The sequence below is a fragment of the Pygocentrus nattereri genome, chromosome 10, assembly GCF_015220715.1.
Source record: "Pygocentrus nattereri isolate fPygNat1 chromosome 10, fPygNat1.pri, whole genome shotgun sequence".
NCBI lineage: Eukaryota > Metazoa > Chordata > Actinopteri > Characiformes > Serrasalmidae > Pygocentrus > Pygocentrus nattereri.
This window is the reverse complement of record NC_051220.1, coordinates 41,054,097-41,081,651: the sequence shown is the minus strand read 5'-3', so window position 1 is coordinate 41,081,651 and position 27,555 is coordinate 41,054,097. Positions and strand designations below refer to the sequence as shown.

Below are 27,555 nucleotides of genomic sequence, written 5' to 3'. Positions count from 1 at the left end.
TCAGGGGTGACCGGTCTGGACCATAGGCAGGTCAGTTTAGCACCTGGACTCTTAATACGGAGCAGTGCTGCTGTAACACATGCAGAATGTGGTTTGACATCGTCTTGCTGAAATAATCAAGGCCTTCCCTGAAAAAGACGTCGTCTGGATGGCAGCACGTTGCCAAACCATGTTTATATCATTCAGCATTAATGGAGCCTTCACAGATGAGCACGTCACCCATGCCTTGTGCACTAATGCCGCCCTAAACCATCATGAATACTGGCTTTAGAACTGAGCACTGATAACAAGCTGAGTGGTCTTCAGCCTGGAGGACACAGTGTCCATGATTTCCAAAAATAATTTAAAATGTTGATTCCCCACAAAAACTGGTCAAATTACTGTTTATTTGATTTTCCACTTCCCTTCAGTCCATTTTAAATGAGCTCAGGCCCAGAGAAGGCGGCAGCGTTTCTGGATCCGGTGTATGTGCATCATCCCCCGTATGGCAAATACCATTAAATGGCATCATCCACATATGCTGTTATATGGTCATGAAATTGTTTCCTATGGTTTTAAACAGATATTTGACAGCTGGTCTCACTTCAACAAAATGCTTTAGCATAAAAGATAACGTGAACTTACCTTAGCCAAAAATGCTAGATGCTCAGCAGGTGAAGGGACAGCATCAGGCTTCCGGTGAAGATGTCGTTCAGACAGATATCTTGGTTCCAGGATGCAAACCTATCATGAGTAACCAGTGAATGGCCAGTGTTGGATTAGTGGGCAATGCATTCAGTCCAACATTGCCTTTGTATCCGTGATAAGCACCCATTTCTCTCAACCGGAAGAAGCTAAATTCCTAAATAATAAACAATTTGAAAAGCTAAATTTGAAAGACAAGTAAATAGTAAATAGAGCTAACTAACCAATTCCAGCAAACGTAGCCTAGTTAGGACTAAAATAACAAAATCTACAATATCTACGAATATAATAGCTAAGAACTAATAATAATAACAAGCTAAATACAATGTTATAACTGACCTCAAACCGAAAACCCCAAAATCTCCCTCCTTCCTGGCTCGCATGCTTCTCAGGAGTAGAGCGTCAACAGGGGGCGGTAACGTTGGCTGACTGATTTGCATACTGCAACATGTCACGGAACTTCCAGAGCCTATTTATGAGGAGCGTGGCCACTTCTTATGTCCCCCATTATATCAAAAACAGGACTGTTAAACAGCAGGGGGCGCCTGCGAGCGAGCCCTTGCACTCAATAGCTTCTTGCCCAGAACTTTCCTTTCATTTTAGAAAGTAGGATGTGTTTCACTAAAAAGCAAAGAAATCTCACCTGTATTCCTTTTTCTTCAGCAAACGCTAACATTACTGCTACTGAGTGCTGATTGGTTGGAGAGCGGAGCAGCTCATTGGCTGTTCGTGCTCTCTGACGTCATGAACGAACGTGAGGCGCCGTTTTAAACTCCTATAACTCGAGTTTAAAAGTTCTTAAAAATGTAACAGCAATGTTAAATGTTTTATGCTGTTCAGGAAATTATTCTATTCTTTTACATTAAAAACATTTAAGCATTTATAAACTATGATTTTGCTCAAACGCTCCATATCAACTTGCTCGGGAGCGCCCTCTAGTGTTTGAGAAACCCAGAAGACACTGCAGAGGCGAAACTGACCATGATAAAAACTATGTTTTTACCGTTTGGAAAGACATGTTCACATTATAAACAAGGCTGATATATTTTATCACTACAGAGCAGAGCTTTCAGCCGTTAATGAGAAAAAGGTCTTAGGGTGTAGTTACTCTTTAATAATGCTGTGCTTATATATTATACTTTATTGTGTTGCACTGTGTATTGTGGTGTAGTGTAGTGTAGTGTGTTGTAGTGTAGTGTAGTGTAGTGCATAGTGTTTTGTAGTGTAGTGTATTGTAGTGTAGTGTAGTGTAGTGTGTTGTAGTGTAGTGTAGTGTATTGTAGTGTAGTGTAGTGTATTGTAGTGTAGTGTAGTGTAGTGTGTTGTAGTGTAGTGTGGTGTAGTGTAGTGTATTGTAGTGTAGTGTATTGTAGTGTGTTGTAGTGTGTTGTAGTGTAGTGTATTGTATTGTAGTGTAGTGTAGTGTGTTGTAGTGTAGTGTAGTGTATTGTATTGTAGTGTAGTGTATTGTAGTGTAGTGTAGTGTAGTGTAGTGTATTGTAGTGTAGTGTAGTGTGTTGTAGTGTAGTGTAGTGTGATGTAGTGTAGTGTAGTGTAGTGTGTTGTAGTGTATTGTAGTGTATTGTGGTGTAGTGTAGTGTGTTGTAGTGTGTTGTAGTGTAGTGTAGTGTATTGTAGTGTAGTGTATTGTATTGTAGTGTATTGTATTGTAGTGTAGTGTATTGTAGTGTAGTGTAGTGTAGTGTAGTGTATTGTATTGTAGTGTAGTGTGTTGTAGTGTATTGTAGTGTAGTGTAGTGTGTTGTAGTGTAGTGTAGTGTAGTGTGTTGTAGTGTATTGTAGTGTATTGCATTGTTCTGAGTTCAGCTCTGCTCCTTTTCTCTCTGTATCTACAGTGACTGTGTTTCTAGCCGTATCTGAGCTCAGGACCGTCTTTCTCTCTAACCTACTGGTAACTAGCAGAGACACTTTCTCTAGACAGACAAAGCTCTTCTTGTAAGTCACTCTGGATAAGAGCGTCTGCTAAACACTGTAAATGTAATAAATAGTAAATACGGCTACGTTTATTCTCCTTTCTCGTAGTCAGTTGTGCAACCTCAGTGTCTTTCAAGCCTTCGTCTGAAAGCTGTGTGCTTCTCTGTTTTCTTGAGGCTGTAATCTGCAGAATTGGTCGCTGCAGCTTCTACATCCACACAAACGGGCCTCCTACAGATTCCCTCAGTAAAATACAGAAACCTGGAGAGGCTCGTTCAGTTACTCTGCACTACTGTGCAGCTCAGATCACCTTTTATTAGACAGTCAAGCTCAGAGCTCGCTTTAAAGAAGCTTCTAAAAACGAGTCTCTGAAGTAAAACTCCACGTCTCTTTAGTCTTAATCTTGCTCATCACTTCTTGCTTTACTGTTCAGCTTATTCACCGCCTGTAAAGAACTTAGAGCTGCCACAGGCATGAAACGTGCTGTATAAATAAACGTTATTATTATTATTATTATTATTATGTAATAAAATAATAATAAAGGCACACAAGCTATGCTGTAGGGATGATATCTGTTCTCTGAACTTTGCTTAAATTTTTAACAAGGAAAATGCAGAAATTTTAAAGGAGGCGAAAATCAACATAATATGGAAATAAAAACCGACGTCACATCCGTTGCTAAAGCGATCTGTGATTGGTCCAATTTACAAAAAAATTGATTTTCTAATTTAAACGGCTCTACGAGCACTAATTTATTATCATATGTATTTATATATAGAGATTTATATATATTGAACGCGGTGAATTACACACACACACATATTTATTATTTTACCGCTGAAGAGATTAGTTTCTGGCCGGTGCATAGCTAGGACGCTCAGGCGGTTGAACTTTTATTTTGAAAAATTGGCGGCCCATGCCGACCGGACCTGGTTTCTGGGCGCTGGAGGAGTCGCTGTGGTCTTCGTTGCTCGTTTAACACGCAGTGTGTTTATTTCGCTCTGTCCGCCTGGAGGACTCGGCATGTTTCGCAGGAAACTCACCGCGTTAGACTATCACAACCCCTCGGGCTTCGACTGCAAAGGTGAGGCTCTGACCGCGGACCGAACCGCCGGCGGTAAAAGCGACGTTCACCCTGAACAGGGAGCCGCGCAGCCAGCAGGCTGTCCGGCCGGGCGGGGGGCTTCAGGGTCATCGGGGAGCGTTAATGAGCATCTTAATGTTTCACTGTCCACTCCATCCCCCTGCACCCCCTGACTGCAGGCCAGACAGAGCCGAGCCGAGCGGAACTGATCCGCCACGTTGAAGCCTCCGCCTCCTCGTTTCTACCCTCACTGTCCCTTTAATCACCTCCACTTACTGTATAGCTGCACTTTGTAGTTCTACAGTTACAGACTGTAGTCCATCTGTTTCTCTGATACTCTGTTACCCTGTTCTTCAGTGGTCAGGACCCCCATGGACCCTCACAGAGCAGGTACTGTTTGGGTGGTGGGTCATTCTCAGCACTGCAGTAACACTGACGTGGTGGTGGTGTGTTAGTGTGTGTTGTGCTGGTCTGAGTGGATCAGACACAGCAGTGCTGCTGTAGTTTTTAAACACTGTGTCCACTCACTGTCCACTCTATTAGACACTCCTACCTTGTCGGTCCACCTTGTAGATGTAAAGTCAGAGACGACAGCTCATCTGCTGCTGCACAGTTTGTGCTGGTCATCCTCTGGTCCTTCATCAGTGGCCACAGGACGCTGTTGGCTGGATATTTTTGGTTGGTGGACTATTCTCAGTCCAGCAGAGACACTGAGGTGTTTAAACACACCACCACCACGTCAGTATCACTGCAGTGCTGAGAATGACCCACCACCCAAACAGTACCTGCTCTGTGGGGGTTCATGGGGGTCCTGACCACTGAAGAACAGGGTAACAGAGTATCAGAGAAACAGATGGACTACAGTCTGTAACTGTAGAACTACAGAGTGCAGCTATACAGTAAGTGGAGCTGATTAAAGGGACAGTGAGCGTAGAAACGAGGAGGTGGTCAGTATGTTATGCCTGACCGGTGTATATTAATAGTATAAGAATTGCTCATTTTTACAGATGTGTGATGTTGGGGTACTTGCAGTAATCTATCAACCCCGTGCAGTGAGCTCTAGTAGATGTCAGAGTTTGGAGTGAAGTGGGTGAACGTGAGATTTCTGGAGCACAGATGTTTCTTCGTAACATGGGAGGAGGCAGACGTTTAGATCTGAAGGCTCTCGTCTTTCAGTGCATTTAGATCACAGTGAAGAATGTTTGTTTTTGTGCTTGTTTACATGCTTTTGTTTTGCTCTTCTTATTTATCGCAGATGAAACCGAGTTCAGAAATTTCATCGTTTGGCTCGAGGATCAAAAAATCAGACATTACAAAATCGAGGATCGTGGGAACCTGAGGAACATCCCAAGCTCTGACTGGCCAAAGTACTTCGAAAAGGTTAATGTCCCTCTTACTGTTTTTATCTGAACAGCATGCATCCTTGCCCCCCACCCCCCACACCCCCCCTCATTCCTCGCTGATCAGTTTCCGTCCAGGCTTTATTTGGGTGGAGGTTCATTCTCAGCACAGCAGTTACGTTGAAAAGTGACCGGGGATGAAGGACTAAAGGAGGTTAATCAGCAGATGGGCCACAGCCTGTAACTGTATCTGGTGTGGACCAGATCAGGTCCTGGGTGAATCTGACCCAGTCGCTCAGTATGCTTGAAAATGTATGAAGTGAATTGAATAAAAAAAATACATTTATTTAATATATACGTCAATTTGATGTTAATATATCGTCACAGTTTAAAGAAAATCAAGTGTCTTCAAGTTTACACGATTACAGAAGAAAGCAAAAGCTGTTTATGTTGAGTGTAAAGTTAATATAAAGAGATTTTATTACCACCAACTTCGGAGCCTTCCTATTGGTCCATTCATCACGGCTTTTTGACACAGTATAAATAGCGACTGTATTATTTAAATAATCTAATAATGAATATTTTTTAATTGGAAAAGTTAAGTTGGCATTTTTTATTTGCTTGTAAATCACAAGTTGCACGGATTTTTTCTGATAGTTGTTCTTTTTCTTTATGACTGTCTACAAATGTTCATTTAGTCCTGTCCTGTTTGCCCGACTTACAGTATCTGCAAGATGTGAACTGCCCATTCAGTGCCCAGGAGAGGGAGGAGTCTGTGGACTGGCTGCTGGGCCTTGCAGTCCGTTTTGAATACGGTGACAACGGTATGATTTACATCGGTCAGTGCTTTAACTGGGGTTTCAGTCATGGGAATTTCTGGCTTTGCCGCTCCACACGGACGTAACTAGAGGTGAAAGGTGGCTAAAACGACTCTCCTTACTTTGGAAGAGAAAAACGTGACCTTGACAGAGTCGATAAAACAGGCTGTGATCCTTATACAGTTTCCCCTGAGCTGCTGACCCACTTAAACTGGTGGAAAAGCGCCCAAATTTGTGTTTTGCAAAAGTGACCAGTACGGACTCGTGGGCTGTGAATAGGAACGATTGCACAGAGTCTGTGGTGCTGGACATCCATGCAACTACAGACCACTAGATGGCGGTGTTGGCTCAGATTTACTAATCTAACATGGTGTAACGTGGTCGCTGCACTACAGTCCTGCAGAATTACATTAAGCCAAATGTGGATATTGAGTGGATGGGCCTGCTGACCGGAGTGGCCGTGTGAAATCCGTTTCAGCATATGGCTTTGATTCGGAAAGGAAGTTCTTCGTTTCTGAGACGCCACAGCCGTCGGTAACTTTAGACCCTCTGTGCTTTTTCCCGTATCTGCATGCCTGCCGTGTGATTATGTGCACATTCTGTCTGTCCGCAGTGGAGAAATACAGGAACTGCACACCTGCAGCCGAGGCTAGTAATGCCCAGAAACCAGCTGACCCCCTCATTAACCTGGACAGTGAGTGTTTCCTTGTCTTTGCTTTCCTGTAATAACAGTCCTGAGTTCCTCTGTTTTAGTTTCTTTCATCCTGAACTTCGTGTCCTCTGATGGAACGATATGAAGCATTTCCATTTATAATACACTTATATATAAGTGTACACACACACACACACACACACACACACACACACACAGTACTGCGCTAGGTACCTGAGAAAATTCAAGTGTCTAGCTTTCCTTAGAAAAACACTAATATTAGAATAAATTAAAAAATCGTGTGTTCAGTGTTTAACCACTTCCAAAGCTCTCCCCGTGGCAGCCCAGCATCATCTGTAGTCAATATCCAATACCTGTTATCTAATCAATACTTCATGAAATTCAACTGTTGTTTGTGTTTATTTACATTTATTCTAATAATATGTGGTACAAAAAAAACATACTTAATGCCAAGATAAATGGTTTTAAATGTGCTTAGCAGTGTGTGTGTGTGTGTGTGTGTGTGTGTGTGTGTGTGTGTGTGTGTGCATGTGTGTGTGTGTGTGCATGCGTGTGTGCGCGCGCGTGTGTGTGTGTGTGTGTGTATGAAAACACTTGTCATTTACATTGTTTGTAAATTTCATTATGAATGGACTAAAACAAAATGATGGAAAAAGTCTGGTTATACTGACTCTTCCAACAACAGCTATACATATATATATATGTGTGTGTGTGTGTGTGTGTGTGTGTGTGTCCTACTTTTTCTGTTAAATGGCTTCCTAAAAACAGTTTTGCGTGTTTCCACCAGGCAATAATCCTGATTTCAAGGCTGGTGTCATGGCCCTCGCAAACCTGCTTAAAATTCAGAGACATGATGACTATCTGGTGATGCTCAAGGTGAGTCACTTAACCTTCCAGGTGCTTTTCCAGACAGAGTGTAACTCCAGCTCTGACCTGACATGCGTCTGTCTCATCGTCTGATAGGCCATCAGGATCCTCATCCAAGAACGACTGACGCCTGAGGCCATAGCCAAAGCAAGCAAGGCTAAAGAGGTGGGTATAACGAGCGCGTGGCTGTAGCTGGTGTGATTTGCACGCGTGTAATAATGTGAATGTAGTTGTTTTTATTGTGACAAGCTGTGAGACGGCCTCTCTGTTCTTTTCTCTTCAGGGCTTACCAGTAGCTTTAGACAAGCACATTCTTGGCTTTGACACAGGAGGTATGTTTTTTGCTTCTAATTAACCATCTTGGTGGATGATTTGTGTCTGGGTAACTTTAGATTAGGGCCATGTTTGACTTACATAGTCATGTCTGAAATAGTTTGCGTGCCAGAACACAAATCGGAGACATTAAACCGCTGAGTCATTTTGCGCGCCTGATTAAGCTCCTCCGCTAATTCACAGCCCCTTTCTGAGTGAACTGGAGTGTTGGAGCAGGTTAAGCTCTAAACCTTGCAGTGTTGTGGCCCTCCTTGACCTGAGAATGACGCTCTGTCTCTGGCCACTTTATCGGAAACCCCTCCATTGCTGGCGTACAGCTGAGCTGCGTACACAACCACAGGCTGTCACTCTAAACGGTGTGATAAAACAGCACTACCACTGCCTCAGTAGTGCAGTGTGTTAATACGGCTGTACCTGGTTTTGGTTACAGCCTTAGAGACTGTAGCTCAGCTGTTGATGTAGTTGGTGTTGGTCATCGTCTAGACCCTCATCAGTGATCAGTTTCTGACCACAGTACTGCTTTTGGATGGGTATTTTTGGGTCTTCCACTCTCAGCCTAGCAGTGACACTAATGTGTGTAAAAGCTCCAGCAGCACCGCTGTGTCTGACACACTGGTGTCAGCACCACACACACGGTGTCAGCACCACACACACAGTGTCAGCGTCACTGCTGTGCTGAGAATGGACCGCCGTCTACATAGTATTGGTCAGTAGTGGGTTAGTGGTAGTCCCTTGATTGATGAATAGAGCTGAGGAGGGCTTGTTTTGTAAATTGTTTTTTTTTTATGATCTTATTCTTGTTTTAATTAAAAAAATGGAGATTATAGAGGTTTTGTTCTGACAGCAGCGACACGCAGCGAGTCCATTTCACTCATTTCTTGATGTTGGGTTTACACTCACTGGCCACTTTATTAGGTAGTAGGTTCAGTTGCAAGGTATCACAAATAGCTGATCAGCCAATCACACGGCTGCAACTCACTGCATTTAGGCCTGTAGAGGTGGTCAAGACGACTTGCTGAAGTGCAGGCCGAGCATCAGAACGGGGAAGAAAGGGGATTTAAGGGGCTTTGAACGTGGCGTGGTTGTTGGAGCCAGACAGGCTGGTCTGAGTATTTCAGAAACTGCTGATCTGCTGGGATTTTCACGCACAACCATCTCTAGGGTTTACAGAGAACGGTCCGAAAAAGAGGAAATATCCAGTGAGCGGTCAGTTGTGTGGACGAAAATGCCTTGTGGATGTGAGAGGTCAGAGGAGAATGGGCAGACTGGTTCCAGATGATAGAAAGACAACAGGAACTCAAATAACCAACCAGAATCTCTGAGGAACGTTTCCAACACCTTGTTGAAAGTCTGACACGAAGAATTAAGGCAGTTCTGAAGGCAAAAGGGGGTCCAACCTTTTACTAGCAAGGTGTACCTAATATAGTGGCAGGCGAGTGTAGTTCTGCGTCAGTGGTAGAATGGACATGTCAGACTGAGAGCTGTTAATTATGCGCTCCTTACAATATCAGGCCAGATGGACAGTTGTAGCTCTGCTAAGCCGTCTTTAAGCCGTGACTGTAGTATCACGATTTTTAATGCATCACAACATTTTTCCTTCTTTTGAATTTTCACCCGTAGATGCCACTCTTAACGAAGCAGCTCAGATCCTTCGGCTCCTGCACATCGAGGAGCTGCGAGAGCTGCAGACGCGGATTAACGAGGCGATCGTGGCCGTCCAGGCCATCATCGCTGACCCCAAGACAGACCACCGGCTGGGAAAGGTGGGCAGATGATCAGCCTCCTGGACCTCTGGCCAGTCTGCAGTGTTTGCGTGTGGGCCACACCGAAACATCTGGCTGGAATCTTCAGTGCTGACTGGATTTTTGTGTTTGGACAAACATTTAATCAGTTGCTGACAGAGAGAATGGAGACATGAAATTGAACCAGTTTTTTTTGTTGCTTAAAAAAAAAAAAAAAAAACTTAAAAAATGTGCACTAGATCAATTGGGGTCACATTGCAATCTTACACTACACTAACAGTCATTTTATGAACTCCCGAATCAGAAAGAAAAGCACTCAATGTTTTCTGTTTCTACAGCAGAACCATTCCTTGGAATTGGAGAAATGTCTTTTTTTTTGGGATAAAAAGTACTTTTTGGGTTTCAGTCTTGCTTTGTTTTGATCAGAAAGGAGGGAAAAGATTGCATTGGTATGTGTGCATGTATATAAATGACATTAAAAGGCAGTGAGCAGCTGTGTTCTGTTCTTCAACCACAGAGACGAGGTAAATGCCTAATAGGCTAACGCTCCGTAAATATGCAGCTATGGTTTCGCAGTAACTCGAGCCGCCGTCTACAGGGGCCTCAGTCTTGCACAACTTCCGAATCCAGCTGTGCCAAATAGTTAAGTCCGGTTCATTGAGTAAACAGACATCTTCCATGCCAAGATGCTGAGGAGTTATATAAATGGGTCATTCTACAGAAATGTCCACTTTTCTGTCTCTCCATAGGAGTCACAGATCGTCATTGGTGTTACTGACCGCCATCGGTGACCCACACAATAAAGGAAACACCAGAGACGTTTTTAAATTTTACGAAACGGCGGCTACAGAACATCAAACCACACGCTGTCGATCAGGGAACGTCCACTAAAATATGGAATTTAATCCATTTGTATCCTATTTTTCCACAATTAGCTCAGAATAAAGTCGGTCGCACCAGTGACGTCTTCTAAGAGCTTCATATGAGATCATGAGCTGAATGAGAAGATCTCTGAGAGCTGAGAGACGCAGTGGACTCACCATGAGCTTCTCTTCATAGATCCTCAGAAAACAGGTCAAAGGAGGTGGAGTGACGTCATCGGCGTGACTTTTATTTCAAAATAAGAGATTTTCTGTTACGCAGTAACACCAGTGACACGACTCCTGGGGGAACTTTCATTATATAATTTAGAATATTTGGCTTTTGTTTCCTTTGTCATATATTCCATAGTCATAGAGATTAAACATGTTTTTTACTTCAAAATAAAGCCTCAGCTCCACACATGACTGTGAACGAGCTTGAGTTAGTTGATTTAAAACTAATGGTGATCATTTGAGGCTCAAGAAGGTGGAATTGTTAAAAATAACATCGTTTTTTTTTAAAGTGTAGTATATCTGTAAACGCTAGGGACACAGAAATGGACGTTTCTGTAGGACGACCCAAATAAACAGATGGACGAAAAGAGTGGTCCAAATGTGAATCACATTTTATTGTTATAAATATCACATCTTACAAACAAGATAACAAGGATAAAAAAAAAAAACAACACGTGGTAAAAACATTGGCTATGTCAAATTCTTAGTAGTGCACCAAGTACACAAACACTGCATTGCTGTGTATTTTACACACATAAACAACATACAGGACTTGTTGCATACCGGCTAGAATTTGGGGCTCTTTGGCTTTATTTTTATCAAAAAACACATACAAAAATACAGTAGAAAGAAATGAGGTATAAAACAAATTTACAAAACTAAACTGGGTACAAAAAAGTCACCTTTCTCTTGCCATTTGCAAGTTTGCAGTGGTGTTGGTGACCGCTGGGTTGATGGTGAACGCTTCTGTGCCGCGTTGCTGCTGGCTGCCTGACGCGTCCTCAAAAATAGCACCATTTGAGAGCTCTGCTATTACTGCCTCCCTGCAACAGATAATGACATGTTAGGTCAGAGTCAATACTGGAAATCTCTCAGAAATGTAGTAAACTGACATTGGGGCAGTTCCCCTCCTGTCACTGGGGTGGAACCCTCAAGGCTCCATCTCAGTACCTTTAGTCAGGGAACATAACTGAACCATAATCCACTGAAATGATCTGTTCTAAGCTGGACTGACTCCACACACCCCGCCTCGCCTCGCCTCCAGGCTTTTACTCTACTGCTCTGTTTTAAAACATTCGGTTGTGAAAAGGAACAAATACCAACTTTTCACCTGGAGGAACTGATTTAAGCCTCACAACCAGACCTTAAACCCACTGTAGAACCTTTGAGGGAACGTCTACACTGTTTGTACCTTGATGAACCAAAATGTACCTGAACAGAACCTTCACTTCTAACAGTGTAGAGGGAAAAAATGCTTTATATGGAATATTAGTATAGCTACAAAACGCACTCTCTCATCTTCTCTGGATGCTCTTCTGGTCTCCAAAGCCCTGAAATGCTTTGAAGTCTTTGTATGAGGCGCTGGTGTTTCGTCACCTCGCTCAGAAATACAGTGATTTGGCTCCAGGTGCCTTGTACTTTTCCCTTTAAAGTGCCTTTAGTTGACAGCCTGTGTTGTTTTAGTCTGTCATTTTCACTCAGTCATAGAGCCGTGGTTCTCAAACTGGTCCTCACGGACCCACAGACAGCCCTCTTTTCTGCTGTCCTGCTATGCTAGAGCTGGGATTGAGCAAAAGGTCCCTGAGGTCTAGTTCTAGTCTTTGTTTCTACGCTTATTGTCCATCTTATCAGCTCCACTTACTGTATAGCTGCACTCTGTAGTTCTACAGTTACAGACTGTAGTCCATCTGTTTCTCTGATACTCTGTTACCCTGTTCTTCAGTGGTCAGGACACATGCAATGTCTATATTTGTGTTGTAGTCACGGCGACCCCCAGTTCCCATCACCACCACTGTAAAGAGTCTCTACAATCAACCATCTCACAGCAAACCGCTCTGAATGACATTATCAAATTCATCAATAATATTTTGAAAAATTTAATATCACACGATTATATTTCACCTACATTTTTATCAGCCCATTCACCATGAAATGTTTAGACAGTGTAAAAGGAAGCAGTGTTTTTAAGTTGGTTAAGCACAGAAAACAAAAGAACTAAGAAATGAAATCATTCTTTGTGTTATCTACCTTATAAACAGCTGGTGGATGCCACGGTGATGCTGTACAAATGCGACCGCTGATCAGGCAGGTACTCATCTGTGAACTGGCTGGAATCTCGACTAACAGCAATCACTCCGTCCCTGGAATAAACATCAGTATTGAAAAATTAGAGCTTGCACAGCTGAGTGTGTACTGAGTGAATGAGGGTACTGCACTATAGATACAGGCTGAAAAAGATCAGAGCTGAATTTGAACCTTTTGGCTAAAAGACGAAAAAGCCACTCCACCCAGCGCGTTCTGGCACAGGCCTTTGTCCGGTCACGTCTAGAGGCCTTTTAACCTTTTTCTGCAGCCGTGAAATTTCTAAGAGTGCTACTGGAATCCAATTATATAAAAACATCACTTGCCTTGGTTTAATAACTATTTAGGCGTAATAAAAAGCTACTGTGGTATGAAACATAGACTATATTCAAAAGTATCCAGACAGTCCTTCTAATGGGTTCCCCTGTTGCTGACACAAGTTAAATTGTGAGGAGAGGTCACTAATAGACGGACCGTCTGATCTGATGTTCAGTAAATGTTGTTGAAATCTGACTGAACTGGACTTTATTTGATCTGATGTTCAGTAAATGTTGGTGAAATCTGACCGAACTGGACTTTATTTGATCTGATGTTCAGTAAATGTTGGTGAAATCTGACCGAACTGGACTTTATTTGATCTGATGTTCAGTAAATGTTGGTGAAATCTGACCGAACTGGACTTTATTTGATCTGATGTTCAGTAAATTTTGTTGAAATCTGACCGAACTGGACTTTATTTGATCTGATGTTCAGTAAATGTTGTTGAAATCTGACCGAACTGGACTTTATTTGATCTGATGTTCAGTAAATGTTGGTGAAATCTGACCGAACTGGACTTTATTTGATCTGATGTTCAGTAAATGTTGTTGAAATCTGACCGAACTGGAGTTTATTTGATCTGACGTTCAGTAAATGTTGAAATCTGACTGAACTGGACTTTATTTGATCTGATGTTCAGTAAATGTTGTTGAAATCTGACCGAACTGGACTTTATTTGATCTGATGTTCAGTAAATGTTGGTGAAATCTGACCGAACTGGACTTTATTTGATCTGATATCCAGTTTGACTGTATAAGATGTTGATATTCCTACTCGGCTACTTCAGTAAACAGAATATGCCACTGAATCATGATGTAACTCAGACATTATGATATTCTGGACCTTCGCTTGAGGAAATTTTCTCTAACTGGACCTTATTGAATTTTAATTAAAGACCTCTGATCTAGAGCATCCACACATGAGCCAAAGGTCACCATGCCCAATGCCAAGTGTGGGCTAAAGGGGTATAAAGCTCCCCAGCACTGGGCTGTGGGGCAGTGGAGCTGTGTTCTCTGGAGTGATGGAGCTCCATCCAGTACCTTTGGGGCGAGTTGAAGTGATCCAGAACTGACCATGCAACATCAGTACCTGACCTCACTAATGCTCAATCAGATCCTCACAGCAATGTTCCAACTCCTAGTGTAAAGCTTTTCCAGAAGAATAGAGGCTGCTACTACGGCAAAGGGGGGACAAACGTCCTAAAAGCAAGAACATCTGTTTAAAATTCACCTCCTCCAGTCTGTGTAGTAGAAGTGGTTGGCGTAGAACACCATGCTGAAGGGATAGTTCAGGTTGCTGTGAATGATACGTCTGCCCGTTCCATCAGGTGTGATGCACTCCAGGCGCTTCGTCCCTTTTCATCAAAAAAACAAAAAAAACGAAACAAAACAATGAATTATTAGAATTGTGTCTCGTGTGTAGGTTTTTTGTTTATTTAAGTATAGTAGTGATGAATAAAGGAAAGAACCCGAGATATTTTGAAAAAATATTGCCTTAATCAGGAATCAAACATTAGATACTGTAATCAATAATTGGCCAATAGAGAACATTAACTCCCTCACAAAGGGTCGGCTTTAGTCTGTCTACATAGGAGATTCTAGACACTGGAAAGCCCCTGGGGTCACAGATAGGCCTTGTTTACCTACTGACCCAGTGAAAAGAGGTCGACCTTGAAAGGTAAAGCAGACTGCAATGGCCAAATTAATGGACGAAGAGATGCACCAATTAGAGCAGCGGTGGACAAAGTACACAAACCATGTCCTTGAGTTAAAGTCGAGACACCCAAGGTAAAATATTCCTCCAGTAAAAGTAGAAGTTCCTCTCTTTAGACCTCCACTTGAGTAAAAGTACTAAAGTATTTCCCTTCAAATGTACTTAAGTATAAAGTAAAAGTACTAAAAGAGTAATTCTGGCTCTGATGTCCTGTTATCATTTTTATAACCACACTGGCTTCATGAACTCATTTCAGGTGAAAGTCCTCCAGCGTCTCTCTTGGTAAACCAGTCTTTTAATAGAAGGTCATTAATTAGTGACGCTGACGTCTATTAAAATGATCAGAAGCACAAAACACTGAAGGTAAACAGTTTCCATCAGGGAGAACCGAGTGGCTCTGAAATCACTTTTTACACACAAGCAAAGTTTCAGTTTCAGATTTATTTACAACTTAGTTCCAAGTTTAAGTTGAATAAAAACTGGCTTTAAACTCAGGATCACAGATGAGCTCCTTTACTATGTTGATCTGTAGGCGTCTGTTCATAAACATAAACCAGCCCAAACTCATTTACTATAAAATGAAATGGTGTTTGTAGAAATTCAGAAAAAAGCCGCGTCAGTCTCGACTGCATATGTGGACATATTTCTATATTGTGCTCTATTTACACAAAGTTAGGTTAGTTCATCATTTATGTTGAACAGACTCTCCCAAAGTTTTACGCTGCTGCGCTGACGTTGAACCGCGTGCTGCACTGGGTCGGTATGACCAACAGGTCAAAACCAGCTCTAAACAAAGTGACCGCTGGGCCCTGATTGGTGCTCTGGCTTTGCGCTTCTTTCGTTTTGACATGTTACGTTTTTATACACACAGAAACCAAAAGGAACGACAGATTTCTCAAAATGTAGGAGGAAAAAGTCGGATATTAGACTCTGAAATGTAGTGGAGTGAAAGGAAAAAGTCCAGAACGGAGAAACTTCAGTACAGATACACCAAAAATACTAAAGTACAGAAACTAATTACATTTACTTCCTTACTGTCCACCACTGTATTAGAGAATAAGCTAATATCTGAAGTAAGGTGGGGAGACAGTTGGGTCTCTCTGCATGATTCACATACGAAATCCTGATTAAAATACAAACATCCATAATACAAATTCAAACAGATAGAAAAGGTCGTAGGTTTTAAACAATGGCTTGGCCAGAGAATAAAATGCACCCAGTTTTTCCCCTAACCCGGTCTGGTCTGTTCTACGCGAATTTTAGACAAAAGTGTTGCTGGGTACAGCCGAAAACAGCAGTATTAGTCACCACAAAGCCTGAATTCTGATCTTTGATCCATGTTTATAGACAATAGTGAGTCATACATTGTCAGAAACCACATAATCGACTGAGAGAACTGAACTGAACTCCACCCGGTTTGAGACGAGTGCCCAATGCTTACTGAAGCGGTATGAGCTGAGCTTCCATTGCTTGTTAGAATTGCTACAATAGCTTCTTGGTTTCAGTGCTAAAACTAAAGAAGCAAACTTTAGACACCAAACATGTCTTGGCTGATCAGCAACATTTGGAGTAAGCAGGGAAAACTGTGGTCAGATCGTTTTAACCCTTGTGTGGTGCTGATGTTGTTACTCAGTGGTCTGGTGGAATACAGCCATAACAATTTGCGTGAAAATACCAGATGTTTAATATGTCACAAGTGGCCAGCATAGGGTTCTCCTTTAGCAGCTGTAGCCAGTCAGCAGCCTGTCCATGTTGGCCAACCTCACACACACACACACACACACACACACACACACACACACACACACACACACACACACACACACACACACACACACACACACTAACAGCAGGCCATGTAGGAGGAGAACAGAGTGAAGGACACAGCACCTCCACACTTTTACTCCCCGCAGGTTCAGCCCAACACCACATGTGTAGTATAAAGTTATATGTTCTTCACAGAAAATGAACAACATTTTTTCTTTTGGTAAACATTGAAAACGGGCCCCACAGACCTGAACACCACATGAGGGTTAATGTAGGAAAACAAGGTTCGTACCTGCATCAGCCCAGCAGACTCTGCGCGCAGCGGAGTCGAAGGTCAGAGCGTTGGGCAGGCCGATGCCGTCACGGACCAGAACCCTCCTGTTGTGGCCGTCCACAGTTGAGCTCTCGATTTTGGGGGCTTCTCGGTTCCAGTCGCTCCAGTACAGGGCTCTGTAAAGGAAAACACATGGAGGGTCAGAGTGCTTGGTCATGAATTAAAAGATTAAGCACTGTTTTATGATTATCCTGGAGTCTCTATTAGAATAATATTTGGTTTAAAGAGGTTTACACTGTACTTTAACCTACACTGACCTTTAATGTTTACAGCTTTACAATTTTATAATTATAAAGAGGTATGATACAGTAACTTTATACTGAACCACGGTCTACTTTTTCATTTTTAACCATGTGAAGGGAAGAGAGAGTCACTGGTCAGAGCGCATGTGGAACCGAGAGCAGCTCCCAGGCTGAAGTTAGATCTTAATAGCAGCTTTGCATTGCGGCTATGATTAAGCGTCGCTTTTATACGGTCTGAGGTTTAAATACACAACTCGTACGGCAGACATAAACTCAGATGGATGCTTAATAAGAACAAGCACCACACAAACACACAAACACATGTAAACAGGCAGAGCTGTAACTATTTTGATTGCTCATGAGGTTTGTGTTACATGCCTCCACCCCACACACACACACACACACACACAGGCTGTGTGGTTCCGCCAGATGTTTGTTGGCTCTGCATGTGTGGTTTCTGGCCCACACGCTGATGCACCCCCCCCCCATCATCCCCCAAGCCCAGAGGGCCACGCAAAGCCTATGAAGCAACACACACATCTGGACTGATCTGCAGACTCATTCACTCAGTTTCCCATACATTCCCTCACCCTCTCTCCCTCTCTCCCTCTCTCTGCTACAGTCTTTCCTATGGTTACATTACACTCATTTCCATGGTTACATGGTTATAACAGTCTTTCTTGTGGTTATGCTATAGTCCATTCTATGGTTACACTTCAGTCTTTCCCATAGTTACACTACACCCATTTGCATTGTTACATTACAATCCTTCCCATGGTTACACTACACTAATTTCCGCGGTTACACTATAATCTTTCCCATGTTAATCTACACTCATTTCCATGGTTACACTACGCACATTTCCATGGTTACACTATAATCTTTCCCATGTTAATCTACACTCATTTCCATGGTTACACTACACTAATTTCCACGGTTACACTACAATCTTTCCCATGTTAATCTACACTCATTTCCATGGTTACACTACACTAATTTCCACGGTTACACTACAATCTTTCCCATGTTAATCTACACTCATTTACATGGTTACACTACGCACATTTCCATGGTTACTCTACACTCATTTACATGGTTACACTACGCACATTTCCATGGTTACACTATAATCTTTCCCATGGTTACACTACACTCATTTACATGGTTAATCTACACTCATTTACATGGTTACACCACACTCATTTACATGGTTAATCTACACTCATTTACATGGTTACACCACACTCATTTACATGGTTACGCTACAGTCTTTCTCACAGTTACACTACACCTACTACCATGCTTATGCTACAGCTGTTTCCATGGTCACAATATATCCATATACATGTTTACGTCGGTTACTAGTAGTGAGAAAACCTGCCCCATCATTGGCTGAATGAAGGTGATGAGGCAGCTTGTAGATGAATTTGATGGAAATATTAAACATTGTGAAGCAGAAACAGAAGAAAGGTGTTTACTATATAAACTGGGGTGACCTGCTGCCGGTAACATTAACATAAGCTGCTACCATTCAGTGGCTACACTGAACGGTAATCTAGCTCTCACAGCCGAAGTTAACTAAGACGTAATCATTTGTAGCCAATAATAATTGTTTAATTATAATTAGAAAACATATTAGTTGGTATTATTGATGGCGATTAATTTTTTCTAGCTTTTGCTAATTTTCCTACACAAGAGTGGGGTGCGCACACACAGACACTCTCTCTCCGGCTCCCTCACTCTCTCCATGATTGAACACAGAGAGCAGATCCACATCTCTGCACTCCATCATCACCAGCAGGAAACTGCTGAAGGACAGGAAATGAGGCTGATTTAAAGTCGCCAATTAAGGCAATTAATTAATGGAAGATGTCTCTGTCTTACATTATAGCAGATCCGCTCAGGGTGAGTTGCTGAGTGTCTTTATTGCCTTTCCAAACCAGAATTAAAAACTGCTAGGTTCTGTTTACAGTCAGTTGCAGGTGGGAAACATGCTACTAACACCAAGTTACATACAGTGGAGCCCAAACGTCTGAGAGCACGGGTGAAAAAGCTTCTGTGTGTATTCCTTTCTCATTTAACACAAGGGTCTATTACAAATGATATAATCAGATTAACAGTCTGAATGTTTACATGAACTTCAGAATTTCCTAATATTTGGTGGCGTCTCCCTTTCGCTTTAATGACAGTGACACTCCAAAAGCTTGGGCAAAATTTTCTGATCAAGCAGACCAAATCCACTTGAGAGTTGTCTGAACTCCAGCTTGAACAGTGACCTAGAAATGCTGAAGAAACTTTTCTGCTTTGTTTTATTTTGTTTGTTATTTTTTTGTTTAGTTTTAGGTTTACATTAAGAAATCCTTGATTTTCTGTGCGAGCTCTCAGACTTTCGGACTCCTGTGTATATAAAACGGTCAGTGAACTAAAGACACAGCAGTTAAACCGCATACCCTGAGGGGGAGTCCACAATGATGGCTCTCGGATTCACCAAATCCGTGTCGAACAGAATCTGGCGGTCACTGCCGTCCAGGTTTGCGGTTTCAATCTTGTCCAGTGTGCTGTCCACCCAGAATAGCCTTCGGCGTGCCGCATCCACAGCCAAACCCTCCGGACTCATCAGGCCTGGAAAATAGGAGACTTTCCTTTGAGACTATCCTCATGCGTGAGATGGTAGCAACAAAATGTGTTTTATATTATGGAAACTTTTAAACAGCAGTGCGAGATCAAATCATCACTCTGAGCTGAAGTATTTGTGTGTTTGAGCAGATTTCTTTTGAACCGCGATGACTGTAGCTGTGTTCTCTGTGCTAGCTGTAGCTGTGGGGTGTCCATAGTCCAGTCCTCAGACTAAATGACGCCTGTGGACAGAGTTTAACTGGTCCACAGCTTCTCCCTTAGGCACCTATGTGTTAACTATGGCCCGTGATGCAGTTTCTTCCTTTCATGTCACAGTGACTTACTGACTGACACATTTAGCACAAAGTTGACAGTGAACTGTTCGATGTTTTATCTATTGGCTGTAGCTGTATTAGCTGTGTCAGCTGTGTCTGTATTGGCTGTATTATCTGTTGGCTGTAGCTGTATTAGCTGTGTCAGCTGTGTCTGTATTGGCTGTATTATCTGTTGGCTGTAGCTGTATTAGCTGTGTCAGCTGTGTCTGTGTCGGCTGTATTATCTGTTGGCTGTAGCTGTATTAGCTGTGTCAGCTGTGTCTGTGTTGACTGTATTATCTGTTGGCTGTAGCTGTATTAGCTGTGTCAGCTGTGTCTGTGTTGGCTGTATTATCTGTTGGCTGTAGCTGTATTAGCTGTGTCAGCTGTGTCTGTGTCGGCTGTATTATCTGTTGGCTGTAGCTGTATTAGCTGTGTCAGCTGTGTCTGTATTGACTGTATTATCTGTTGGCTGTAGCTGTATTAGCTGTGTCAGCTGTGTCTGTGTCGGCTGTATTATCTGTTGGCTGTAGCTGTATTAGCTGTGTCAGCTGTGTCTGTGTTGACTGTATTATCTGTTGGCTGTAGCTGTATTAGCTGTGTCAGCTGTGTCTGTGTCGGCTGTATTATCTGTTGGCTGTAGCTGTATTAGCTGTGTCAGCTGTGTCTGTATTGGCTGTATTATCTGTTGGCTTTAGCTGTATTAGCTGTGTCAGCTGTGTCTGTGTCGGCTGTATTGGCTGTATTATCTGTTGGCTGTAGCTGTATTAGCTGTGTCAGCTGTGTCTGTGTCGGCTGTATTATCTGTTGGCTGTAGCTGTATTAGCTGTGTCAGCTGTGTCTGTGTTGACTGTATTATCTGTTGGCTGTAGCTGTATTAGCTGTGTCAGCTGTGTCTGTGTTGGCTGTATTATCTGTTGGCTGTAGCTGTATTAGCTGTGTCAGCTGTGTCTGTGTCGGCTGTATTATCTGTTGGCTGTAGCTGTATTAGCTGTGTCAGCTGTGTCTGTGTTGACTGTATTATCTGTTGGCTGTAGCTGTATTAGCTGTGTCAGCTGTGTCTGTGTCGGCTGTATTATCTGTTGGCTGTAGCTGTATTAGCTGTGTCAGCTGTGTCTGTATTGGCTGTATTATCTGTTGGCTTTAGCTGTATTAGCTGTGTCAGCTGTGTCTGTGTCGGCTGTATTATCTGTTGGCTGTAGCTGTATTAGCTGTGTCAGCTGTGTCTGTGTTGACTGTATTATCTGTTGGCTGTAGCTGTATTAGCTGTGTCAGCTGTGTCTGTGTTGACTGTATTATCTGTCGGCTGTAGCTGTATTAGCTGTGTCAGCTGTGTCTGTGTTGACTGTATTATCTGTCAGCTGTAGCTGTATTAGCTGTGTCAGCTGTGTCTGTGTTGGCTGTATTATCTGTTGGCTGTAGCTGTATTAGCTGTGTCAGCTGTGTCTGTGTTGACTGTATTATCTGTTGGCTGTAGCTGTATAAGCTGTGTCAGCTGTGTCTGTGTCGGCTGTATTATCTGTTGGCTGTAGCTGTATTAGCTGTGTCAGCTGTGTCGGCTGTGTCTGTGTTGGCTGTATTATCTGTTGGTAGTAGCTGTATTAGCTGTGTCAGCGGTGTCTGTGTTGACTGTATTATCTGTTGGCTGTAGCTGTATTAGCTGTGTCAGCTGTGTCTGTGTTGACTGTATTATCTGTTGGCTGTAGCTGTATTAGCTGTGTCAGCTGTGTCTGTGTTGACTGTATTGTCTGTTGGCTGTAGCTGTATTAGCTGTGTCTGTATTATCTGTTGGCTGTAGCTGTATTAGCTGTGTCAGCTGTGTCTGTGTCGGCTGTATTATCTGTTGGCTGTAGCTGTATTAGCTGTGTCAGCTGTGTCTGTGTTGACTGTATTATCTGTTGGCTGTAGCTGTATTAGCTGTGTCAGCTGTGTCTGTGTTGACTGTATTATCTGTCAGCTGTAGCTGTATTAGCTGTGTCAGCTGTGTCTGTGTTGGCTGTATTATCTGTTGGCTGTAGCTGTATTAGCTGTGTCAGCTGTGTCTGTGTCGGCTGTATTATCTGTTGGCTGTAGCTGTATTAGCTGTGTCAGCTGTGTCGGCTGTGTCTGTGTTGGCTGTATTATCTGTTGGCAGTAGCTGTATTAGCTGTGTCAGCGGTGTCTGTGTTGACTGTATTATCTGTTGGCTGTAGCTGTATTAGCTGTGTCAGCTGTGTCTGTGTTGACTGTATTATCTGTTGGCTGTAGCTGTATTAGCTGTGTCAGCTGTGTCTGTGTTGACTGTATTGTCTGTTGGCTGTAGCTGTATTAGCTGTGTCAGCTGTGTCTATGTTGACTGTATTGTCTGTTGGCTGTAGCTGTATTAGCTGTGTCTGTGTTGGCTGTATTATCTGTTGGCTGTAGCTGTATTAGCTGTGTCAGCTGTGTCTGTGTTGACTGTATTGTCTGTTGGCTATAGCTGTATTAGCTGTGTCAGCTGTGTCTGTGTTGACTGTATTATCTGTTGGCTGTAGCTGTATTAGCTGTGTCAGCTGTGTCTGTGTCGGCTGTATTATCTGTTGGCTGTAGCTGTATTAGCTGTGTCAGCTGTGTCTGTGTTGGCTGTATTATCTGTTGGCTGTAGCTGTATTAGCTGTGTCAGCTGTGTCTGTGTTGACTGTATTATCTGTTGGCTGTAGCTGTATTAGCTGTGTCAGCTGTGTCTGTATTGGCTGTATTATCTGTTGGCTGTAGCTGTATTAGCTGTGTCAGCTGTGTCTGTGTTGACTGTATTATCTGTTGGCTGTAGCTTTATTAGCTGTGTCAGCTGTGTCTGTGTTGACTGTATTATCTGTTGGCTGTAGCTTTATTAGCTGTGTCAGCTGTGTCTGTGTTGACTGTATTATCTGTTGGCTGTAGCTTTATTAGCTGTGTCAGCTGTGTCTGTGTCGGCTGTATTATCTATTGGCTGTAGCTGTATTAGCTGTGTCAGCTGTGTCTGTGTTGACTGTATTATCTGTTGGCTGTAGCTTTATTAGCTGTGTCAGCTGTGTCTGTGTCGGCTGTATTATCTATTGGCTGTAGCTGTATTAGCTGTGTCAGCTGTGTGTGTTGACTGTATTATCTGTTGGCTGTAGCTTTATTAGCTGTGTCAGCTGTGTCTGTGTCGGCTGTATTATCTGTTGGCTGTAGCTTTATTAGCTGTGTCAGCTGTGTCTGTGTCGGCTGTATTATCTGTTGGCTGTAGCTTTATTAGCTGTGTCAGCTGTGTCTGTGTCGGCTGTATTATCTGTTGGCTGTAGCTTTATAAGCTGTGTCAGCTGTGTCTGTGTCGGCTGTATTATCTGTTGGCTGTAGCTGTATTAGCTGTGTCAGCTGTGTCTGTGTCGACTGTATTATCTGTTGGCTGTAGCTGTATTAGCTGTGTCAGCTGTGTCTGTGTCGGCTGTATTATCTGTTGGCTGTAGCTGTATTAGCTGTGTCAGCTGTGTCTGTGTCGACTGTATTATCTGTTGGCTGTAGCTGTATTAGCTGTGTCAGCTGTGTCTGTGTTGGCTGTATTATCTGTTGGCTGTAGCTGTATTAGCTGTGTCAGCTGTGTCTGTGTTGACTGTATTATCTGTTGGCTGTAGCTTTATTAGCTGTGTCAGCTGTGTCTGTGTTGACTGTATTATCTGTTGGCTGTAGCTGTATTAGCTGTGTCAGCTGTGTCTGTGTTGGCTGTATTATCTGTTGGCTGTAGCTGTATTAGCTGTGTCAGCTGTGTCTGTGTTGACTGTATTATCTGTTGGCTGTAGCTGTATTAGCTGTGTCAGCTGTGTCTGTGTTGGCTGTATTATCTGTCAGCTGTAGCTGTATTAGCTGTGTCAGCTGTGTCTGTGTTGGCTGTATTATCTGTTGGCTGTAGCTGTATTAGCTGTGTTGGCTTTAGCTGTGTTAGCTGTGTTGGCTGTATTATCTGTTGGCTTTAGCTGTATTAGCTGTGTTGGCTTTAGCTGTATTAGCTGTGTTGGCTTTAGCTGTGTTAGCTGTGTTGGCTTTAGCTGTGTTAGCTGTGTTGGCTGTATCTGTGTCGGCTGTATTATCTGTCAGCTCCAGCTGTATCAGCAATTTGTAAGACAGATGGAAATCAGAGTGCTCTTTCAATGAGAACCAGAAGTAATATAAGTATATAAGAAGTATATAACCAGAAGTATATAAGTCATAAGTAATGAATTTAATAGCAAAAGACATATAAATCAAACTGTGAACAATTCTAAAGCAGCTGGACACTTCACTGGTCTTGCAGAAGCAACTTTTTATTGGAACAAATTCAGTATAATATTCACTGTTCTGTACATCCATACTTAATATTTCAAATAATTTCTGACTAAGTATGAATAAAACTTTGCCAAAGCCAAAGGCCCTTAGATATTTTAATATGGTCCATTCTGGCCACCTTTGATAAACGTTTGGGCTCCCCTGCTGTAGCTGTGTTAGCTGCAGCTGTGTTAACAGTGTGGAATGTTATGTGTAGTGAGTTACCGGTGTTGATAAGGATCTCGGGCTCTGCTCCCGGCTCCAAAGCCGCTCTGCTGATTGTTCTTCCAGCCAAATCCGTCCAGTACACCTTCCTCTCTCTGCAGTCGTAGTCAATACCGACCACTATAGAGCCCTATCAGAATCACAACCTGAATCAGTCTATGAATGAAGACAAAGAATCAACAGTGCTCTCTGTATCTTGTGAAACCTTCATTTGGCAGAAATGCACTAAAAATGAAGGGTTTAGGGCTTTAGGATGGCTGATACTGTTGTTTTTAGTTCTTCAACATATGTTTGTCCTTGTTATTGGAAAACAGCACATGATTCAGGGTCAGAAACCACATAATCTAGTCTATTAGACGATTTCTTAACATAGTCTGTTAAGTGATACTTTTTTAATCCCACAAACAGGGAAATCCCACCTCTGCATTTAACCCATCCGTGCAGTGAAACACCACATACACACTAGTGAATACACACACACTAGGGGGCAGTGAGCACACTTGCCCGGAGCGTTGGGCAGCCCTATCCACGGCACCCAGGGAGCAATCGGGGGTTAGGTGTCTTGCCCAAGGACTGTCGACACTGGGGATTGAACCGGCGACCTTCCGGTCACAGGGCCACTTCCCTAACCTCCAGCTCACGACTGCCCCGACTGATGTAAGTGGTTTCTTTACTTGATAGACGCATGTAGCCTCATAGCTCCATAAATATACATAAACATGTCTTGGCTGAGGAGCTACGCTTGGAGAAAGGGGGGAAGCTGGGTCATCTTTTTTCACCAAACTTTAAGGCTTGAATATGTCCAGTGTTTTACATTATATATCAAAGCATTTCAGAGGCATTTCTGACCATCTGACTTCAAAATCCTTGCGACAGTGAAAAAGTGTGTGGCGCTTACATGCAGGGCTAGAAGTACGGAGGATCTCTCCTTGTCCATCCGTGTCCCATTGAGAGGCAGAGCCCCGATCTTCTGACCTTGAGCATAGAGCAGGGAGGTGCCTGAGGGGGGTGGAGTCACATCAGGGCGTGGCAAAGGGTGCCTGGTAGGAGGGGTAACCGTCTGTATACCTACAGGAGATAGTCAAAACAGGCATATGAATAAACACACACACACACACACACACACACACACACACACACACACACACACACACCTTCTAAGCCACTTCTCCTTCTGGGTCGCTGGGAGCCTATCCCAGCGGTCATCAGGCAGAAGGCGGGATACACCCTGGACAGGTCGCCAGTCCATCGCAGGGCAGACAGACAGACAGACACACACACTCACACTTATGGGCAATTTAGCACGTCCAAACGGCATGTCTTTGGACTGTGGGGGAAACCGGAGAACCCTAAGGAAACCCACGCAGACACGGGGAGAACATGCAAACATCTTTCGCCCTTTACTTCAAACGTAGTTGATCAGTCAAGAAATTTTCTTCCAGGTACCATAAAACTGCACTGCACTGGTTTCTGACAGAGTTTTGATCAGAAACGGATTAAAAGAAGGAAAACCACATTAGCAAATTATTGGAGAGATTACTCAAAGGACCCACATCCACTCATGACGCTTGTCCGTTTTCATACCAAAAACATTCATTTTTACTAATTTTTACTAATTTAAACATTATCCCTTATTATATTACATAGGCTGTCTCTGTTACAGTGATATGCAAATGAACCATATTCTGATTGGCTTCCTTGTATTGTGCCTGGTTCAAACAGCAGTCTGGACTGAAACACTCCTTATAGCTTCAGCATGAATGGGCTGGGCTAAAGTACTATAGGCTGAACAGGTAGACCTATGCAAGTGAACAGGTGACATCACGAAAACAGTGAATACTAAAGGGGCTGTTTTTGTATATTAATTTCCATATATGGATTGTATGGACAAATATGGAATGTTGCCCACTCAATTACATTTTTATGTAAATATTATTCCATTATTCCATTATTTCTGCTATATTAGTAGCTCCAGTGCTGAAATTAAAGAAGCAAAATGATCATGTCTGCCGATGGACTGTATTTGGGGCAGAGCCGTACTCACAGGCAGGTTTGATGGCGTCATTCGAGCGAGTTCCGGGCACTTCTCGGCCGTCCTTGTCCACACACCAGCAGTAGCTGCTGTCTCCATAACACTGCACCGGGTTAAACTCTCCAGCAGAGTCACACTGGGGCAGGTACTGCTGAGGACTCCGCTGAGCCCCGTAATGCTCCATCAGACTCGCTCTCCAGCGCTCACACACCGTCTCTGGACGTGGGAGGGGCAGGGACTCCACTGCAGGGTCACCAAAACATGAGCGTCATTAGCCTGATCCACTGTCACATCAACAGTCTAGTAAATGAGTGGATGTTGATGGGTCTTATGAATTAGTATCAAGTCTGTTTGTCTTTTATTTCGTTAGCTAGTGTCTCTTGCTTATAGTCCAGGCCTCAGAGAATACAGTCCACATTAAAACTGTTGGCTCACACTGGGTTTAGCTCGGGACTGATTAATCCTGTATCTGAAGGAAACAGATTTCTATATATTTTTTAAAATATTTGCTAAGTTTGTAGTGCATTTGCATTTGACAGGTAAATATTTAAAATGTACACAAATATTACATCAACATATATGCATATATTTAAATATATTGACATATACATGCATAAAATGGCTTAGAGAATATATATGTGTGTGTGTGTGTATATACATATGTGTGTGTGTGTGTGTGTGTGTGTGTGTGTGTGTGTGTGTGTGTGTGTGTGTGTGTGTTTGTGTGTGTGTGTATCGCTGTTGTCGGAAGAAAATCTTGTATTTAATTTTTCAGTTTTTAACATAATTTGAAAATACCCGTTGTCCTTTACATAGTGTATAAATTTCAAGATTAGTGGACCAAAAGAAACGACCCAAAACTACTTGGACAAAAAGTCTGGCTCAGTCTAAATCATCTCCTCTTTATGCAAATTCCTGAGAGTAACCTCCACCCACCTTTCTTCTAATACAGAGTGAGAAAAACTGAGAAAACATCCTCTCCCTCCCACATCAGCTCTACACACAGACAGGCTGATCAAATCTGTCTGCAGATGTAACTACAGTCTCCCCTCCATCCAGTCAGT

At 42.8% G+C, this 27,555-nt stretch overlaps 2 protein-coding genes across 6 annotated transcripts in view; one reads left to right on the top strand and one right to left on the bottom strand.

Moving 5' to 3' along the window:
- The first annotated feature begins 3,513 nt into the window (after positions 1–3,513).
- rtraf (RNA transcription, translation and transport factor) lies at positions 3,514–9,968 on the top strand. Its single transcript, XM_017721615.2, has 8 exons — positions 3,514–3,703; positions 4,959–5,083; positions 5,768–5,867; positions 6,475–6,555; positions 7,322–7,410; positions 7,498–7,566; positions 7,685–7,733; positions 9,355–9,968. The coding sequence occupies exons 1-8, from the start codon at positions 3,643–3,645 to the stop codon at positions 9,507–9,509; spliced, it is 729 nt and encodes a 242-aa protein (XP_017577104.1). The 5' UTR covers positions 3,514–3,642; the 3' UTR covers positions 9,510–9,968.
- Positions 9,969–10,944: 976 nt separating this feature from the next.
- The window catches only part of nid2a (nidogen 2a (osteonidogen)), a 92,162-nt gene continuing 75,551 nt past the window's right edge, over positions 10,945–27,555 (bottom strand). For all 5 annotated transcript variants that reach the window (XM_037542259.1, XM_037542262.1, XM_037542261.1 and 2 more), the window contains 8 exons: positions 26,504–26,734; positions 25,358–25,527; positions 24,460–24,589; positions 19,477–19,648; positions 16,743–16,900; positions 14,201–14,324; positions 12,599–12,711; positions 10,945–11,394 (listed from right to left, as the gene is read on the bottom strand). In XM_037542259.1, the coding sequence (XP_037398156.1) occupies positions 12,600–12,711; positions 14,201–14,324; positions 16,743–16,900; positions 19,477–19,648; positions 24,460–24,589; positions 25,358–25,527; positions 26,504–26,734 (1,097 nt within the window). In that variant the 3' untranslated portion in view covers positions 10,945–11,394; position 12,599. The remainder of the gene's footprint in view (positions 11,395–12,598; positions 12,712–14,200; positions 14,325–16,742; positions 16,901–19,476; positions 19,649–24,459; positions 24,590–25,357; positions 25,528–26,503; positions 26,735–27,555) is intronic.